Below are 19,405 nucleotides of genomic sequence, written 5' to 3'. Positions count from 1 at the left end.
TAATTATATTGAGCACCATATTTAATCTCATTCAGAATAAAAAATGGACATAAATTACTGCTGCTTAAAATGACTCCTTTTTTTAAAATGCTAAGGAATAGTATATATTTCCTGCTATAACATGCCACAGTTACACACCGTTCCAAGTATTGTACAGGGTATGAAAAGTTTCAAACCAAATACAGCATATCACGTCTCTTAAGGCATTTCATTCATGCTTACAGACATATATCCTTGACAATAAGTAGACTGTTTTCAAAGGGTTGTTTTTCAGGGATGTAAGGACTGGTACAGAAAATGCTCATTGGCCTATCAGTGCGTTTGTAACCTAGACTTACTTAATTATTAAAATTATTTGTTTACAATTTTACACCTTTATACAACCATAGTTCTGGATTTATCACCATTTCTATTACAAATCCAAATGTTTCCAGCTAAACCCCCCTTAACACAGTCCTTAACAAAACATTTTTAGGGCTGTCAATTAATTGCAGTTAACTCACACAATTAAATTTTTTTGAGTTAACTGCAATTAATCACACAGTTAACAGACTACCAGTTGAAATTTATTAAATACTGTGGATGTTTTTCTTTACTATATATATATATATATATATATATAGTAGTCTGTGTTGTAATTGAAATCAAAGTGTGTATTATTCTCAATTACAAATATTTGCACTGTGAAAAACAAAAAATAGTATTTTTCAATTCACCTCATACAAGTACTGAAGCACAAGCTGTGTGTGAAAGTGCAACTTACAAATGTAGACTTTTTTGTTACATAACTGATCTCAAACAAAACAATTTAAAACTTCAGAGCCTACAAGTCCACTCAATCCTACTTTTTGTTCAGCCAATCGCTAAGACAAACAAGTTTGTTCACATTTAAAGGAGATAATGCTGCCCTCTTCCTATTTACAATATCACCTGAAAGTAAGAACAGGTGTTTGCATGGCACTTTTGTAGCAGGCATTGCAAGGTATTTACATGCCAGATATGCTAAACATTCATATGCTTCGGCCACCATTTCAGATGCTTCCATGCTGCTGACTCATTAAAAGAATACGTTAATTAAATTTGTGACTGAACTCCTTGGAGAATTTTATGTCCCCTGCTCTGTTTTACCTGCATTCTGCCATATATTTCACGTTATAGCAGTTTCAGATGATGACCCAGCACATGTTCATTTTAAGAAATTTTCACTACAGATTTGACAAGACGCAAAGAAGGTATCAATGTGAGATTTCGAAAGATAGCTGCAGCACTCAACCCAAGATTTAAGAATCTAAAGTGCCTTCCAAAATCTGAGTGGGACGAGGTGTGGAGCATGCTTTCCAATGTCTTACAAAAGACCAACACTCCGCTGAGGAAACTACAGAACCTGAGCCACCAAAACAAAGTCAGCCTTCTGCTGGTGGCATCTGACGCATGATGAAAATGAACATGCGTCGGTCCGTACTGCTTTGGATTGTTATCGATCAGAACCTGTCATCAGGACTGACGTATGTCCACTGGAATGGTGGTTGTAGGCTGACCAGATGTCCTGATTTTATAGGGACAGTCCCAATTGTGGGGTCTTTTTCTTATATAGGCTCTTATTACCCCCCACCCCAGTCCTGATTTTTCACATTTGCTGTCTGGTCACCCTTGGTGGTTGAAGCATGAAGGGATATCTGAATCTTTAGTACATCTGGCACGTAAATATCTTGCAACGCTGCTACAACAGTGTCATGAGAACACCTGTTCTCGCTTTCAGGTGACATTGTAAACAAGAAGTGAGCAGCATTATCTTCTGCAACTGTAAACAAACTTGTTTGTCTTAGTATTTGGCTGAACAAGAAGTAAGACTGAGTGGACTTGCAGGGATTAAAGTTTTACATTGTTTATTTTTGAATGCATTTATTTTCTGCACATAATTCTACACTTGTAAATTCAACTTTCATGCTAAAGAGATTGCACTACAGTACTTGTAATAGGTGAATTAAAAATACTATTTCTTGTTTTTTTACAGTGCAAATACTTGTAATCAAAATATAAAGTGAGCACTGTACTCTTTGTATGGTGTTGTAATTGAAATCAATATATTTGAAAATGTAGAAAACATCCAAAAATATTTAAATGAATGGTATTCTATTACTGTTTAACAGTGTGCTTAATCGTGATAAATTTTTTAAAATTGCTTGACAGCCTTAATACTTTTCTATCTTAAGTTAGACTTTAAAAAAAAGTTAGGGGGGCTGGGAGGAGAAACAGGTTGTGATTTGAGAGTTGTGCAGTCAAATATTCTAATTTTTAAAGTTCCAATTATGCACAGAGTCCACAACTGGCCTTGAAGTACTGGCTCCATGGATTGGAGATGCCACCCCTTCCAAAGGGTTCAAAGCTGTCATAACTGAGCATTAATCTTAACTCTTTTTAAAAGAGATTACAACTGAAAAAAAAATCAAAAAAAAGTAAAGTATGTAGGCTTCTACTCCATTATTTTCTATCAGCCCATCTGAAAGCAGACAGTGCCCACCATATTCATATGCTGATCTTAAGTTCCACATCGCACAAGGCAAGTTAGTAAGATGGAAGCCTTCGCTTTAATTGAAGTTAGAGATGAAAGACTTATAGGCAATCTTGTTCATGTTTCTCCCAGTGTAGAATAATTCCCTACACTGTAGTCAAAGTTGCTTTTGTAGGTTTAAGTTAACAGCTGTGTTTTGTTTGTCTGGATATGGAAGCTCTAAAGTACTAATGGTACAGAGGCCATGGCTCAGGTTGAAACACTATAAGGAAAGCTACAAGAGCATGAACACAGGAGCAGGGTCAAAAAAAATTTTTTCCCCATCATAAAATTAATGATTTTGCCCCAATGAAAGATTTTTGTATAATTTAGAAAAGAAAATGTTTCAGTAAAGCAGGCTACACCATAAGTTTGTGTGTCTTAGAAAATGGATGTTATGAAGGAATATCTAATAGAATACCACAAAAAACATTCAACCAGTTATCAAGATATTTGAAAGTAAATGGTTATATTAGATAAGTATTTTAGTAGAGTTGATGGCATGAGATCAAACATTTAGATAAAACTGGGGAGAAGAGGGAATAGAAAACCCTAATTGTTAAGTCACTGAAGCACAAATGTGAGAAGCCATGTTTAAAAACAAAGCATACAGAGACATTGTTTGCTTTATTCCAGGTTTTTGTTAACCAAGTACTACTCTCTTTACTCACACAAGTAATCCTATTGATTTTCATGGGGCAACACTCACAAATAAGGAGATAACACTGCTCCAAAATTACGCTGATTTTCTTTAAAGAAGGGGTATTTTACCCATACAAAATCAGAGATTCTCAGTAATAATAATGCAAATCCCTTTTTGCTGCTTATTAAGGGCATAAGCATTTAGCCTGCTTAAGAAAAACTGTCCTCAAAGTCTCTTCTTCAGCCCATGAACCCTTGCCTTTGTAGCTGCCTATTTTCAGTGCACATCCTACTGCTTGGGCCAAGGAGTTAACTGTATCAATAACAGTAATATTAAAAGGTATATTTTACAGCTAATACTATTCAGCATTTGGGGAGAAATGGCTAATGTGATGAGCTTTTAGAATTTCATTTTCTATAAAGTGAGATTAGAATGCTGCTGCATTGTTAAGGATATGTTTTCAAAACTAGTATTAAGGTTTTTTTGCAGAAGGAAAAATAAGTGCTGAGTAGCCCTGTACACCAGTTCTGAGTGCTGTATTACAGTGAGGTGTTAGTTTGTCGAAGTCCTTTCATCATCATCTCCTGTCATGGGCAATATGCTCAAGGAACAGGCAGGAGAATATAGTATCCTGAAATATTTTCTCCCCAGAAAAGTGAAATTGCAACAAATAAAAATGTATATAAGGCTTCCATGGTTACAGTTAGTGTAAATGAAATTCCATTACAGTCATTCCTTGCAATTGTCCCTTGGGAATCTTGCTCCAGTATCATATGCAAACTAATAATCTTCTTGGATGATCTTACAAAGGGATATAATGTACGAAAGTGTATGTATTTCTAATAACTGTTTTCATTCAGCTTGCTTCATTTTTACTTTACCTTATCACTGGACTTTGATCCATTTATACATTAACTAGTGCAGGTCCGTAAGTGGCCCATGTTAGGTGCTATTTTTTATTAGCAATTCTTCTCTTTCTTGTTGCCAGCATATCATAAAAGGGATCCCTGCTGATACTTGCTCTAGTGGGAGGAGGAGGAGGAGGAGAGATCAATTTAGTTTATAAAACACATATTCCCCAAACACGTTTGTTTACTTTTCCATATCCAGAGACCCAGAGCTGTAATATGTTGCTAGGCAAACACATCCTTATAAAAATCAGCAACAAGATTTTCAGGTAGTTAGCAGAGGAACATACTGCTACAGTCTTTTCTCTTTAGCCAACTAAAGTTTTCTCATATTTTCTTGATTTTCAGTTCATAGCAGCCAGAACAATAATGTCCAAGTGCTTCATTTGGCTTCATGCATCTTGCCCCAACAACCCCTTCCAGCTAGTCCTTAATCCTCAGGAAAGGCCCGTGCCTATGGCTACTGCTTAAATAGTTCTTTAAGGCATGTTCCTTAGGACAGCACACATTCCTGGATTCTTTATTTGGAAAGGAATTTATATACAATTTACACTTCAGCACTTTTGAAAGACATTTAAAGACTTTGAACTCACTTAATAGATTTGATCCACTCTTCCTTCTCTTCAGGAGTGGGGGCAGATATCCTGTACACAACATGGTTGCCTTCTACCACTCTACCATCAGCTTCAGTTTTACAGGCTTTAATTACTTGACCTTTATGGCTGGGGTTATAGAGCTCAAAGCAGTTCTAAAGATAAAGAAATAACCCAAAACTTGATTCAAGGAAGAACTAAAGATCCGCATGTACACTAAACCAGGGTACCCTGGCTGTTACTTAAACAACCCATTTACTAGGCTCATTAAAAGGAAAAAATTCTTACTGGTTTTCTAGGATCTTCAACTTCTCTTATACTAAGATTTTCTAAAGGAATAATTCCTCTAGGTTCTTTGTCCTAAAAGACAGGAAGAGTACACATTACTATTCAGTTGTACTTTTTACTCCTTGGGCAATTCTACACCAAAAAATTAAAAAATTCTGCACACAACACCCCTCTATCTCAATATAACACGAATTTGGATATAACATGGTCGAACAGTGCTCCAGGAGGGGGGCCTCTGCACTCCGGCAGATCAAAGCAAGTTCGATAAAACGCAGTTTCGCCTATAACGCAGTAAGATTTTTTGGCTCCCAAGGACAGCGTTATATCGGGGTAGAGGTGTATTTTCAAATTCTGCATATTTTATTTGTCAAAACAACAATAAAATCACACCAGTTTCAATTATTTTTGGTCATTTGTTTCAAAATACCCATCAGCAAATATGTCTAACAATACAGACGACAAAAAAGATTCAGGAAATGTGTTTTGACAAATAGATTCCTTATTAGGCATATTAACACAGAACTCTGAGTAATAATTCATTTAAACTACAATACAAAACTATTTCCCGCACCCCTCAGAAGCAGTGCAAAGGCTTGGGGGAGTTGGGTGATGGAGGAATGAGAGAGAGGGAAGTAAATTGCTGGGAAGGAGCCTTCTGGGAAGGAACTTGAAGGGTTGTTGGGTATGGGTGGGAAAAATATGGAACAGGCTTATTTTTGGAGTAGGGATGGATTGTTAGGGAGCTTTCCCCCATGTAGACCCTTGCTGACCCCTAGCCTCTCCCATTCAGTCAGGCACATTTGCCCATCCCCATGTGTTCCTGCACCCCCATGTGGCTCTGTCCCCTGTCCCCATCCCCATGTGTCTCTATGCCCCCACCCGGACACTCCCCTGTCCCTATGTAGCTCTGCACCCCTCCCCCATCACCACGTGGCCCTGCACGTCCCCTCCTATTCATCCCCTGCCTTAGTCTGACCACCCCCCAGCACCGCATGCTGTCTGTATCCCCATAGTCCCAGTTGCCTAGCCTGGCAGGCACTGCAAAGAAGGCACTTCAGGCTCGCTCTTCCCTTGCTGGCCAGGAGCTGCTGCTTTGGTCTATTGCCAAAGGACCCTCTAGTGGGCAAAAGGAAGAACTGCAGCAACATTTCAACAGAAGCTTTTTTTGCGCAAAAAATTAAAAGTATGCGTGGCTCATTAATTATGTGCATGCGTAGTAGCACAGAATTCCCCCAGGAGTAACTTTTGGATTCCAGACACAGGGTCACAGCAATATATACTTACTGTTGTGTATTCAAAATAATACAGGCAATTATCTGTCAGAATAAACCATCTCCGCTTCCATGTTTTTACTCTTCCCCCTATAAATAGAAGATACCACTAACTTAAAACTGTTTTATCATCAAGATTCTAGGCTATGGATAAGACAGCAATTTAGTGGTTACTTAATGTTTAATGGTTTTTAAAATATGGCTTAAATGCTTAGTTGCAAATGGATAAGGCACAGATGAGTTAAGGTTAAAGGAATTTAAGTTTCCCTGTAAATATTTTTCTAATACTAACGGATAAAATCCTGAAGAAACATTAACTATGGTGATGCTAACATGCCACCGTAACAGCTTCTGAACTTATTTAAAAATACAATAACACTAAGTCCACGTGAAAACAGTACTTACTGAATAGATCTGCTCCCTTTCTGTGTTCAGTCATATCTGCTTACTACAGTGACAATTATATTATTATTAATATTTATCCATTAGCAGTACAGCATCAACAACACTTGGGAAGAGGGAGCTAGATCATCTACTGAATTGTTGACTAGGTTCTGACAGCAGGACCAGATTCTGCCCTCACGTAGACCCGTGCAACAATGGGGTCCACAGGTGTAACTAAGGGCAGAATTTGACCTGCCATAGCTTTTACTCATGATGATGCACAAGTCATTTAAGAACCCAGACTGACTTTCAGATCCCAGGTTGAGTGCCCTGTGGCTGACAGTTAAAAATGTTTGCTCAGTCTGCACGTAAACATCTCTGTAATTCTTTACAGTTCCAATATTTTTAAAAATCAGTTTCCAGAAAAGAACTGCAGATCAGGCATTTGCAAGTTATTAATATCCAGGTTGAGTTACAGCATAGTTAAATGATTTCAAAGTTATGATGATCATGTGCATCATCCATTCATCAGTGATTTAATCTTATTACCCCAACCTCTCAATATAGTTGACCTTGTTATTGAATACCCTGAGCACAAAAATCTATTACCACCAAACACACCCTCAACCAAGGATTAATCATCTTAACATCAATCATGTAACTAAATCCAGCATATAAACATAATTTTTATCTGTAGCTCTTCCTTACTCAAGGTGGTTACATTTTTGTTTAAACCATTAAAAACATCTGAGGGCAGAGAACAATTATAGAAATAGCCTGAATATCCTTGAACTTTATCTATTCGCCTGTTGGGTTCTTGTCTTGCAGATTATGATGCATAATAATACCCAGCCTCCTTTTGGCTGCTTATAGGACGCCCATTAAGTAATCCATTGCTAACACTATGTAACATTCACATTTACCCAGCAAATTGTACACTTCCACCACACACATACACCCATTTTAAGGAAACAACTTGAAAGTGGAAGTGGTTAAATACTAAGAGACAGGCAAATGCAAGAAGCCAAGACAGAATCAATGGTGATAGAGTGAGCTACAAACGCAAAGCATGAGGGAAGAAGAGCAGGTGTCAAGTGGTGAGGGACATCAGAGAGACAGGAAAGATCTTAATTTCTGCATCTTGATGACAATGTTTTAATGCATCATGGGTCTCTTCCAACTTCCATCAAAGTCAATTGAAAGGGCTTAAGCTAGAAGTGGAAAAGCCAAAATCAACCTTAGCCTGACTGTTCTGGATCCATGAATGAGAAGCAGCTAAAATAACTATTAGGACAGTTCTACCTTGTTGTCATTGTGACATTACGTATTTTTCATATTATATAGTGTAAATTCCAATGATTTTAGGTCATGTTCTGCCTTGTAGGTTGGCCACGTTCTTGGCTTTGTTTGAGTTTGACTACCCTCAAAAACGTTATGGCTTGCCCAGATCTAGTATGTGAAGAGATTCAGTGGGGCAGGAAGCGGTAGAGCAAAATGGATAGGAAGATATTAAGTTTCAGAAAAACAAATAAGCAGAGAAACTGGTTACCTTTGCAAAGACATCTTAGCCTGAAGATAACAAAAGGAGAATTGGGAACTCTTATACAAGGTCAGATTAGAATACAAGGCAGATCAGAAGCCATACACATTATAAGGCGGCCTGTACAGAGACTCCAAAACCAGACAGGGCAGACTTCTTCAACAACACTAGTAGTGTCCAGAATTAAAGTAACAGTAGTTTGGGGACAGATTATATGCCATTTGACAGCTGATAAAGGGCAGCAGGCATTCTGCACCCACCAGTTTATCAGGTGAGTCAAGAGTACCCACCACAGTATCACAGGACTAGAAAATAAGCTGCTCAACATGATTTATTGATCATAATGTCACATTTAAGATTACTGGGTAGTAGTGACTATCACATAGCAGATCTTTTTCTCCTTGGTTTCAAGTGCCTTAGACTGCCAAACTGACATTATAGCACTTTGAATTAACTTTCTTTTATATTCCACTTCTGCTGTCAGTTTAAAAAGATACATTTAAAAGGGATTAAATTGTCAGAAGAGAGACTGAAAACGAAGTATGAAACCATAAGTATTTAAAGAACAGATCAAGATATAATCTACAAGTGCGTCACAAGGACCAAGCTAATTAAGCAAAATGAAAGGAACTGCACCAATAATAAGCAGCACAGAACAGAAGGGCTTACAAGATCCGGTAGATGGATAATCCAAGGGAATCATCAGGAAAATCTATACCAAGTGAATGTAGAGAAGAGAAAAAAAAATGCAACAGACCAGCCCTTTTCACCTAAATAATCGGATTATAGGAAATTCTCTCATCTCAAAAGGGAACTAGAAACTAGAAAACAAAAAGAAAACTGATAGGGGAAAAAAGATGGAGAAGTAAATAATAATTTACCCATCACAGTTAATTAAAAATATTAAAGGGTCTTAAAACTGCCTAAGCATCAGAATAAGACAATTATGTATTTCAGGTGTTAAATTTTTTTTTCAAACAGCAATTTCAGCCCATCCAGCTCAGTCAAGAAGATTTAGAGAACTAGAAATTGGCTAAAATTGTCATAAAAATAGACTAAGAATAATTTTGGATTAATTACTTTAAGAGCAGTTAAATGCAAAGGTTCAGAAGCTAATTTAGTGCCTGGAAGAGTACACAATGGCATGAGTATGGGTTTTCCACACACAAGAGAAATTTGTCCAGTAACACTGTACTGTATAAGACTAAAATCACATCAGCTATAAAGAGAATGATTCAACTGAAAGGAGCCCCACAAGCCAGTTTCCTAGCCACCAGTCCAGGAAGAGAAGTAGCACCCTCTATAGAATGCTGTGCTGGGGACAAGTACCATGTACAGAGTGGGCTAGGAAGTCTGGGCCCTTTGAGAATCCCTACACATGCTCAGTGAGTTGCTTGATAACCTAGTGTAGGAGCAGCTTCTTCTGCCACTCATGGTCATGTGGCCAGCTTAAGTCATTTCCCTCTTCTGTCAGCAGGATAATATATTTCTTTCCAAGTATCTATTTTTCTCCCTCTAACCAGAAAAAGGAAACGATTCAAGCCACATTAATTGTACCTTTTTTTAGTACCAGACATTTTGGGTCAGCTATTTGCCAACAAAAGCTGTTCTTGGAAAGCGCACACACATCCTGGCACAAAAGAATTATGTCCTAGGCATTCCCTCCATCAATGCTCATGTCCAGCTTTAAATTCTTAATTGGAGAGGGAAGGGGTTCTCCTTGCACCAACAATTCCTTTATTTGGCCCATAATTAATCCTTATGCAAATCTTGAGAACAGTCCCCAAATACTAATGTCTCAAGCTGTTACAAAGCATATTTGATTAGCATTCACCAGTCTTCGGCCACTTTACTTGGCGCTGAAATGTTCAATGTACCACGTTAGAAGGCATACAATCTTGTGAGTTAAGAGAGCAAGTTGAATACTTCTATACAAATGCATTGGTTGAATCCACACCAAACATTACTTCTTGAAGTCCAGTTCTGGCACTTTAGATTTGGCAGGATTTTATTTACATAAAGACACCTCTGAACAGCTTTCCACAGGCAAGCCCCCAGAAAAACAGTGTTTTGCAGCTCAGGGACTTTAATGACGTTATTAGGATGGTTTCAGAGACAGATTGGCCTTTGGAGACCTTGGAGTTTTTGGGCAGATGAACTTTACAAAAAATACTAACATAAGAAAATACATGCTCCTGGAGAGAGCAGTGAAGTGAGCAGTTGTTTTAAGTGAAGAAAACAAGGAAGCAGACACTATAACAAGGCAAAACAGAAAGCACTAGCTTGATATACCACTGGCTTCTTCCTGTTACCTCTTATTTTTTCAGAAAACGTATTTTCTATCTTCAAGTGTAAAGCAGATAACAGCACAACTGATCATCTTCATTTTTTCCTACTCATTATAAGAATCAAGACTCCTTAGTATTTTGATAATGAATGTTTGAGTATTCAAATCCTTTAGGCAGAGCCTTGCTAATTTAGGAATAATACAGTGTGCTAAGAGAGAATGTGACTTAACACTACTTTAACACTGGAAGTCTGAATATCCCCATACATCATACCAATATACTGGTCAAGCTTCCTGGCAATGAGAAAATTGAAGGGATAAAAGAGAAAAAAAAATCACCAGGTTTATTTCTGGTAACTGCATTCATGGCTCTACAGCTCATTAACTTAGCAAAAATATTTGTCTGCAGCAATCTGTCTACTGATGAAACTCAGTCCTTCAAGGAACAGTAGGCTTTACATATTTACAGTCTAATTCACAGGAAAATTACTGACATGTTTCACCTCCCTATCCAATTAACCCTTGTGCTGTGGGCATTTCAACAGCAGCACCTTTCAGTTTAATACATGCTCTTATCACTGGGAATGGGTAGGATTGTTTGTTTAGTGGGCACATCTAGACGAAAGCTTGGTTTTACTTGGTTCATGTGTCACTGGAGCAACAGGTAGAGCACCCAGAAATAAATGGTGATTTTATTGATTTATTGTATTTTTCTTAAATTTGTTTGCTTCTCTAATTTCTTAAAGCTCTCATTCTTTTTTCATTGACTATTTCTTTTGCAGCTGATGCTTTACCCCATCCTTCAATTTGTCCTTCCCCACTGATTGACAGTGGATAAAAAATACTCATGGCATCATTGATATGCTCACATCCAATCGCTTTTTTTGCAAGGTAATATTTTTAAAAGTAAAATAAATAAAATATTTAGCTCCAAAATAGTTGCTGATTCCAGATCTTTATTTTAATTTCAAGAAAAACACCCTTTTTTTTAAACTTTATGTTTCACCTTTAAGAGATTTATTTCCATTATGAGCTATTTCTCATAGCACTTTTTAATGTAGAGGAGTCTGATTAAATAAATATCTTCATATTATACAATTCAGTTATAACAGTTTTACTCCTTGGAGTAATTTAAAAAGGGAGTTACTGTAAATTAAAGTCACAACTGGTGATGGTAAAGTTATTGCATAGTAGTATTTGTATATTTTTGTATATATTTAAAAAACATCAGAAGTTTTAGATTTTAAAAAACTGTAGGTAATATTAATATTGAAAATAATTTGAGTGGTAACAGACTTATCTGGATGTTTTTTGTGCTAAAATATTTCTCATTCCTGAAGTCTTGTCTTAAGAAATCCTTTCAGTTGAGGTGAGCACTGCCACATATTGTTGAATGGATAATGTATCAGCTCTTCAAGTCATCTTTCAAATTGTCTCAACTATGAATACTGTGCCTGTTACGCCATTTATGTCTTCAAACATCAACAGGAAGAGGCTCTGCTTTTTTACTTAGGATCACAAAGAGGGTATTTGAGGATTTTGCAGTGTTCATAACATCTGCAGATGAAGTAATGGAGACAACCACACAGCAAGCCTTCCGGCCATAGGCCACATAGCTGGGGGGGAAGGAGGGGAGAAGGTAACACAGGCAATGACCCAACCACTTTTTGGCCAGGCCAAACCTGACAGGTGCTGTAACCCCACACACAGCTTGCAACGCCACTTACTCAAATTGGAGAGAGTGCATATGAGGGCTCATGGGAAGGAGGGCCAGGCTGCTGGTGGGGGAGGCACCTCAGAGCGAAACAGACAGGTCAGGCAAGGAGGGCAAATTTATGGGGGTCTCCACTTTAAATGGCCCTCTGCAGCCTTTGCTCCCGGCATGGTGTTCTAAGGGCCCCATTGCAAGAGGTGCCAAGCACCCCCAACTCCCATTGATGTCAATGGAAATTGAAGGTGCTTAACATCTGAAACTATGGGGTCCTGAAGTAGCTAATTAGCAATGTGTCCAATAGCTCTCCCCCTAAGGCTACAATATTTTGGCAGGTGGCCTCTACTGCTGAGCTTATTAGAATGTATTCTTAATAAACTGATACTGCCAAAGCACTTGTGCCCATACACTCTTCTGTTCACTTGGTTGTTACTAGCACAGAAGCAGAAGTAAAAAGTTGAACAACTGAGTGAATGTATGGACTATGGAATCACTACATAATAGTTCCTATCAATATTAATAAATCTATCTGCAATCCCAAGACATTTCCACATCAGTTCCTATAAAACCAGCGTGATACGAGACCATACCAGTTGTTGTGGCTGGAGGCATTCTGCCTACAGAGGACAGCGAGGCTGGGGAAGTACATGCAGTAGCTATCATTGTTGCATCTTTTTCCAAGGGTGCTACAACCAGCTGGGAGTGTCTCAATCCTCGTATTTCCTGCCAGTGCCAGCCTCAGCCCCAGCGTCTAGCTAGCATGGATGGAGGTGAGCCCGTGCTCTGCCTTCAGTGTACCTCCCCTCTATCTAGTGTTGCTGGCTGCGCTTCAATTCCCACTGACCTTGCACTCAGGGATCCTCAGGATCCTGGCTGCCTCTGAGCTGGTGCAAGGTTCCTCTTATACAAGAGCAGCCAGAAGCTGGCTCTGAAATTGAGTAGATTTTGGTCTTTAAATCAGTCTTTTAAAACAAAACAAAGAACGTTTTAAAAAAAACTAGAACCAAAGTTTAGAGTCTGTTCTAATCAGGAAAATGGCTACTCTTTGCAGCTGGCTCCCTCATTAAACTCAATGGATAAGCAAGCCACATCAACTTCAAGTGTGTGCAAAAAAATCAGAGCAGCTTAGAGCTACAGTGCCAGCATGGTACAAACTGCCAGAGGCTTCAGAATCCTGAACTCTGAGGTGTTTTTATATTTAATTAAAATAAACTAAATACAAAAAAAACCCACACAAGAAAGTTATTATGGAATAACTAGTCTTTTTAGCACATGCACATTTCAGCTATAGGCTATTTTGTTTAAAATAAGTTTTTCAACATTCTGACAGAAAATTTTCATACAAGTAACAAAACACATTTTATAACGTGTATTACAAGAATAAGATAACTGCACTTCTCTGCTGTGAAAAGTACATCTCTCATTTGTATACCTCAATGAGTCTGAAGGATGCTGTGAAGCAATCTGAAACATTAACTATCATTGTGTTGCTTTACAAAGTATATATTCTTATTTTGCAGAAGAATCTCAAGGGGGAGATAGTAAATTATTAACACCATAATGTACAAGCATACATTATGTACAAGTAAAGTCCCACTGGGGCTAAAGTTAGTGACATTACATGACAAGTATAGTGCTACAATAAATTTGATTTAAGAAACAAACAAACAAACAAGAAGAAAAACAAATAAAGAATGAGCAACTGAACAAGGCAGGGGGAGCTGGAAAGCCATCAGGTACGTACCTCCTAATGCAGAATAAGCAGAGACAGCCAGTCACAGAACAGAAAGGTGATAGGTCATAGGCCATAAGGAAAACAAGAAGGCACATTTAAACCACTCATTAAAAATCATAGCCAAAACCAAACCAAACAGAAACTCACAAATAATATGGAAAAATGAAGACATACAAAAACAACTATTTGAAAATAAATGCATTGCTTTTTGTGCAGAAAACTGAGTTGACGTGATTGTACAGTTTTCTGGAATGAAATTTGTTATTTTTCAGTCACTGAGATTTGTAAAAAGTGAATGGAGCTTCCTTTCTGCTGCTGAGGTTTCAGTTCTCAAGTACCAGAAATCAAACTCCACTTCAAAATTCAAGTGACAAGATTACGTCTCCTTTTTATACTTCTCAGAATTAGCAATTACACAAAACAGTGTAAAGGATTTATTGATTTTTAGATCATATGTTTTTAAGCAGGAATTATTACTAATTTAATCCTATTAGATTTACAACAAAGCAGTTAGCAAGGAAAGTGGCATACACATCACTCACACACACAAATAAAAGTATCATAGAAATTGCTCTTCTACTAACCTAATTTCAGTAGCCAACCTTCTCTGTCTGGATTAAAAAATGTATGTGTTAGATCATTTCCGTCATCTTCTGGAATTTTAAATGGCTCATTTTTAATACTTTCATACAAATTCTGGAAGAAAACAAAAAAAAATTCAGCAACATGTACATCAGATAACCAAGAGATTCCATTCTCTCTGACTACTTATACTCAAATGAACTAGGAACATCTCCCAGAGAAACTGGAACCATCCTCCTCTAAGGAGTATTCGCCAGTCTACAAAAAAAGTAAGTTAAAAGCAGATATAGTTTCTTTGCAAATAAGTGTCCCCTATTGAAGATTTCCTGTGTATTTCTCAGTAAAGAAATAGCCTTTCTTAAGAAGTTTGGCACTCATTTTTTCCAGAGCTTTCATATTCTCAATAGTTTTGTTCAATACAAGCTTCACTAAAAAAAATTTGTTTTGAAAAATATTAGACATCACTAACTTGAAAAATCTCAATAAAATGTTTGCCATCTTTCTATCATTCCTTTTCTTCCACAGTATGTCATGATGGCCATTTTTGGAGCCTCAGTGATCACTACTATTTCCCTCCCCTTTATTCTCCCCACACTCAACCTTATGTTGAATAGAGCAGATTCCAATCAAGACAGAATGGCTGTAGCCAGTGGTGAGCTCCAGCCGGTTCACGCGAACCGGTTGTTAAATTTAGAAGCCTTTTTAGAACCGGTTGTTCCAGGACAACTGATTCTAAAAAGCTTTTAAATTTAACAATGGCTCGGGCAGCTGTCTGCCCGGCCCCGGCCCCAGCTCACCTCCCCCTCTCCCCTGAACGCTCCGCCCTCCTTCTCCTCCCCTTCCCCTGCTTCCCGCGAATCAAATGTTCGCGGGAAGCCTGAAAAAAGGAGCAGGCAGGTAAGCCAGGCATATGGGGAAGGGGGCGGGACGGCTCCTCCTGGCCCTGGCCGAGTGCCCCAGCCCAGTCCCAGCCAAGCACCCCCGGCTCGGGCCCGGGGAGTCGGGGCCCCGCGGCTCCGGCCCCGGTCCCGGCCCGGCCCAGGGAGTCGGGCCCCGCGGCTGCGGCTCCAGCGCCGGTCCCGGTGTCGGCCCGGCCCGGGGAGTCGGGCCCCACGGCTGCGGCTCCGACCCCGGCAGGGGTAAGAGGCCAGGGCCAGGGCCGGGACTGGGGCGGGGGAGGAGGGGTTGGATCGGGCAGAGGTTCTGGGGGGGCAGACAGGGGATGGGGAAGGGGGGGTTGGGTAGGCACCGCGTGGGAGTTCCTGGGGTCTGTTGGGATGGTGGTGGATGGAGTCGGGGCAGTCAGGGGACAGGGAGCGGGGCAAGTTTGGCAGGGGGTGGGGTCCTGGGGGGGAGTTAGGGTTGGGGGTCTTGGGAAGGAGTGGTCAGGGGACAAGGAGCAGGGCAGGGGGGGTTATGGGTTGTGGTTTCTGAGGGGGGAGCAGGACGTGGGTGGGGGGTGTACTCACTGGGCGGTTCCCTACCGGGTCTTCGGTGGTGGGTCCTTCAGCCGCCGGAGCCGTGCCGCCGATGACCCAGTAGGGAACCGGTTCCTAAGATTTTGGCAGCTCATCACTGGCTGTAGCAATATATCCAATCAACATTGCTCAAAAAGCCGAAGAGGTTGCTTGTTGAGTGAAGCAAGCTGTTTCTTCCTCTCAGTCTCTCAAGAGGCTGAGGTATGTCGCAAGCTCACGGTACTTGGTTGTCAAAGCTGCATCACACAAAATGATCTTGAGACACTAATTGACAGATTAGTCTGAGAATCATTGCACTTGCTTCTAAGCCCCAGTTCAAAAACCACGAGGTTCCACTTGGTCATCTTAATGCGACTTACCCGTAGCAGTTCTTCTGGAAGGTCCCCACCTTCATTAATGCCACGATTCATAGATATAAACCGCTCCACTGTTGGTTTATCTCTTACATTATGGTTGTGTAGACTAGTATTTAACATAATGATTGCAAATGATAGCACGTAACATGTATCTGAAATAACATCGAAAAGGAATTATTGCTTTGTGTACTGTACATACAGTAGCCTGTAAAAGAAACCCCAGGCAGTTCTGAATAGCAAAGTAAAGGAATTATGTGCATCCCCTCCTCCCCCCACAAAAAAACCAACAAAACCCTACATACAAGAGTAAGTCTTGAGTTCTTTGGTCTGAACCATGGACATGTATATATTTTCTAAAAAGAGAAAATGACCTAAGGATTCAGATCGGTGGGAAACTTTTGAATGCTCCCTCTGAACACTGGACCTGTTACCATTCAAACATGCCATCTATCAGCTGAGAGTTTGTATTTGCTTTTTGTGACACAAACCATGTAGGTTATTTGTGCACATTTTATCTTCAAACATTTTTGCTCCAAGTTACTCCCTCCCCCCCACCCCCCTTGCTCCTTCAACACTGTGCTGGGTTTGTAAATCTGTTTTAAAGGGTCCAGGTTTAAATGTTCGGTTATTTTCCCCTCTTTTTTTTTTTTTTTTTGCCAAGTGGTTCTCCTAACGTTAGTCCCTTCAATTTTATTTTTAACGCGTTTTGCTTTTGCATTTATACTTCAGACATAGGTGATGAGGCATAACATTCTGGCATTTGCAGAAACTAGTCCCCAAAAATAATCCCAGAAATATTGCTTATTTTGCTGTAGCATCTTCTACCTTTCAGTTTGTCCCATCTTACTACAGCTCTTTGGAGGCATTTGTATGATATGTTGCACTTTATTAATAATTTATTTAAACCATTGTTTTAACACTGCTAGGAGGAAAGATGTTTTTGATCCAATCTTGCACCTCTAACTTAGAAATAAGAAGTAGTGCAGGATTAGGCTCTTTTTTTTTGCCCACACCTCAGAACATTCTTGTTTTTCATTTCACATATTGTCTTATCCTGGACTTCCAAGTTTGCTGACTTCTCTTTGAATTCAAGACAATTTATTACATCATTTGTCAGATCATGTGTTAAAGGTGATTCTGATAGAAAATGTATCATGACTAACCTGTAGACTGAAAGACTCCAGGGTTACAAAGGCAATAGCGTGAAGCAAAAGCTTCCATCATACGGTCAATTTTCTGAGCCTCTCCCGGAAGTCTGAAACTCCACAGGAATTGCCTATAAAAGGGAAGTATAAACACTTCAGTAAAACAAGATCCATTCCAATATTTATACATTAGACATATATTGGCAATAATCAGCTTCTAAGCAGAAATTAGTAATTTGTAAATAAAATGAGAAGTTATTTTAAAACAAATCTCAAAATTCAACTCATAAGCAATTAGAAAATATTTTAACTCAGCACTCAGCCAACAGGTAAGACAATGTATTCTGGGAAGACCACGTATTCTGGTACAAATTTTGCAATTCTCTCCTTTTCCATGTTGTCAGAAGCAGGAAATACACAGGAGGCCACGTTTTCTAACTAGCTGTACCACAATGCTTCTTCACTGCTAAAAAGAGCATATTCTTCTCAGGACTTTGTTGAAAGGAAAAGAGGGCTGTATTATACACAATGGCCCAGAACCAAAAAAAGGTGGACTAAAACCCGATATCTTCATTTGAACCAACCAGACATAATGAGTCAATGCTTGGGATAGCGAGAGCCCTTCTTGACTGGGATGGATAAGGGACAGACTATGCTGCATGGCCAGATCTTAAAAAGGAAATGTGACCTCTCAATATCACTGCAATGGGATTTAAATTCAGATACAGGAAATAAAATGTTCCTATTACAAGTATGAAATAAAAGTAGGTTTTGCCTTCTTCTTGGATTGCCCTTTAAAAAAATAAATCAAACTGACAAAGATATAAAGCTGCAATAAAATGTTAAGCAAAATGATTGCATGAATTGATCTAAAATTAAAAGGACTATAGATTACAAATGGTGATTAAAATAAGATCCAAAATAGTGCAGAACAGCAATATTGGCATTAACACAGAGTTTATAGGAAAGTGATGTTCTCAAGTGCCATACCACATAAAATGTTTTTCACACTTCCTGTTGGCATTATCAGTTTAGGAATTATTACGTGTGTTCTTAAGTCCAACCATCAAAGCTACAACTGTAAGGCAAAGTTAGGGCAGACAGCACAGCCTCTTGTTTGTGGCTCTACTTCTTTGAAGCTGGCCAGTTGAAGCAATTGTACGTTCTTAAAACAGGAAGTAAATACGAGATCCACATCCATAATATAATGATGTCAAAAAAGAAACCAAGGATTAGGTACAAAAAAGTGCCAGTCTAAAAACCACTTCCACTGACTGGTATTTTTACAACACTTCTATATAGAGACTGAATCTCCTTTCAGGAGGGATACCTGTTGACATGTTAAACATTAAGCTTCCCAATTCATGAAAGTGAAGACCAAGAATATTTGCAAGCAAAACAGAGTATCTTAGGACATTTGTAATGGGTCACAGAACCTTTCATATCCAAGCTGCCAGCTCTAAACCGCTCCGGATCAGCAGTGACTGAAAGAAGTTGCATCAGATTACTGATTGGTAGCATAAATGAAGTTAATTGTAATGGTCTAAAGCTCATTCCTGGTGGACAGATATCTCGACACAAATGGGCCCCTTACTGGCACTCTCAGAAAGAATGCCGAGTTGATTGGGCATGGAGAGTGAACTAGCACTACCTATGCTGCACCTCTTCAGTGCATGAAATGAAGAATTTCATCTCAGAACCAGCAATCCAACACTTGCCATGTGTTCTAAAGAGAGCTGGTCTGAGAAACTTGGACTGAGCCATATTTTGTTGAAATATGCAGTTTTGTCAAAATGCTTCATGAAATCGAACCCATTTTGCACAAATTTTGTTTACAAAAACAAAACAAAAAAAACAGGAAGAAGTCTTGACAATGTCAAAGAGTCAAAATCAAAATCAACCTTTCAATTTGTCTAAATGAAGCATTTTGAAC

General features: G+C 39.0%; 1 protein-coding gene across 1 annotated transcript in view; it reads right to left on the bottom strand.

The window, feature by feature from the left end:
- Positions 1 to 2,072: 2,072 nt before the first annotated feature.
- The window catches only part of CYTH3 (cytohesin 3), an 81,044-nt gene continuing 63,711 nt past the window's right edge, over positions 2,073 to 19,405 (bottom strand). The window contains exons 7-13 of the mRNA XM_044979012.1: positions 17,491 to 17,603; positions 16,331 to 16,479; positions 14,496 to 14,607; positions 6,268 to 6,344; positions 4,984 to 5,055; positions 4,696 to 4,850; positions 2,073 to 4,216 (exon numbers count right to left, since the gene is read on the bottom strand). Coding sequence (XP_044834947.1) covers positions 4,144 to 4,216; positions 4,696 to 4,850; positions 4,984 to 5,055; positions 6,268 to 6,344; positions 14,496 to 14,607; positions 16,331 to 16,479; positions 17,491 to 17,603 — 751 coding nt within the window. The 3' untranslated portion in view covers positions 2,073 to 4,143. The remainder of the gene's footprint in view (positions 4,217 to 4,695; positions 4,851 to 4,983; positions 5,056 to 6,267; positions 6,345 to 14,495; positions 14,608 to 16,330; positions 16,480 to 17,490; positions 17,604 to 19,405) is intronic.

This window comes from Mauremys mutica, chromosome 11 (genome assembly GCF_020497125.1).
Source record: "Mauremys mutica isolate MM-2020 ecotype Southern chromosome 11, ASM2049712v1, whole genome shotgun sequence".
Lineage (NCBI taxonomy): Eukaryota > Metazoa > Chordata > Testudines > Geoemydidae > Mauremys > Mauremys mutica.
Note: the sequence above shows the minus strand (reverse complement) of the source record. Positions and strands in the feature narration are given on the sequence as shown.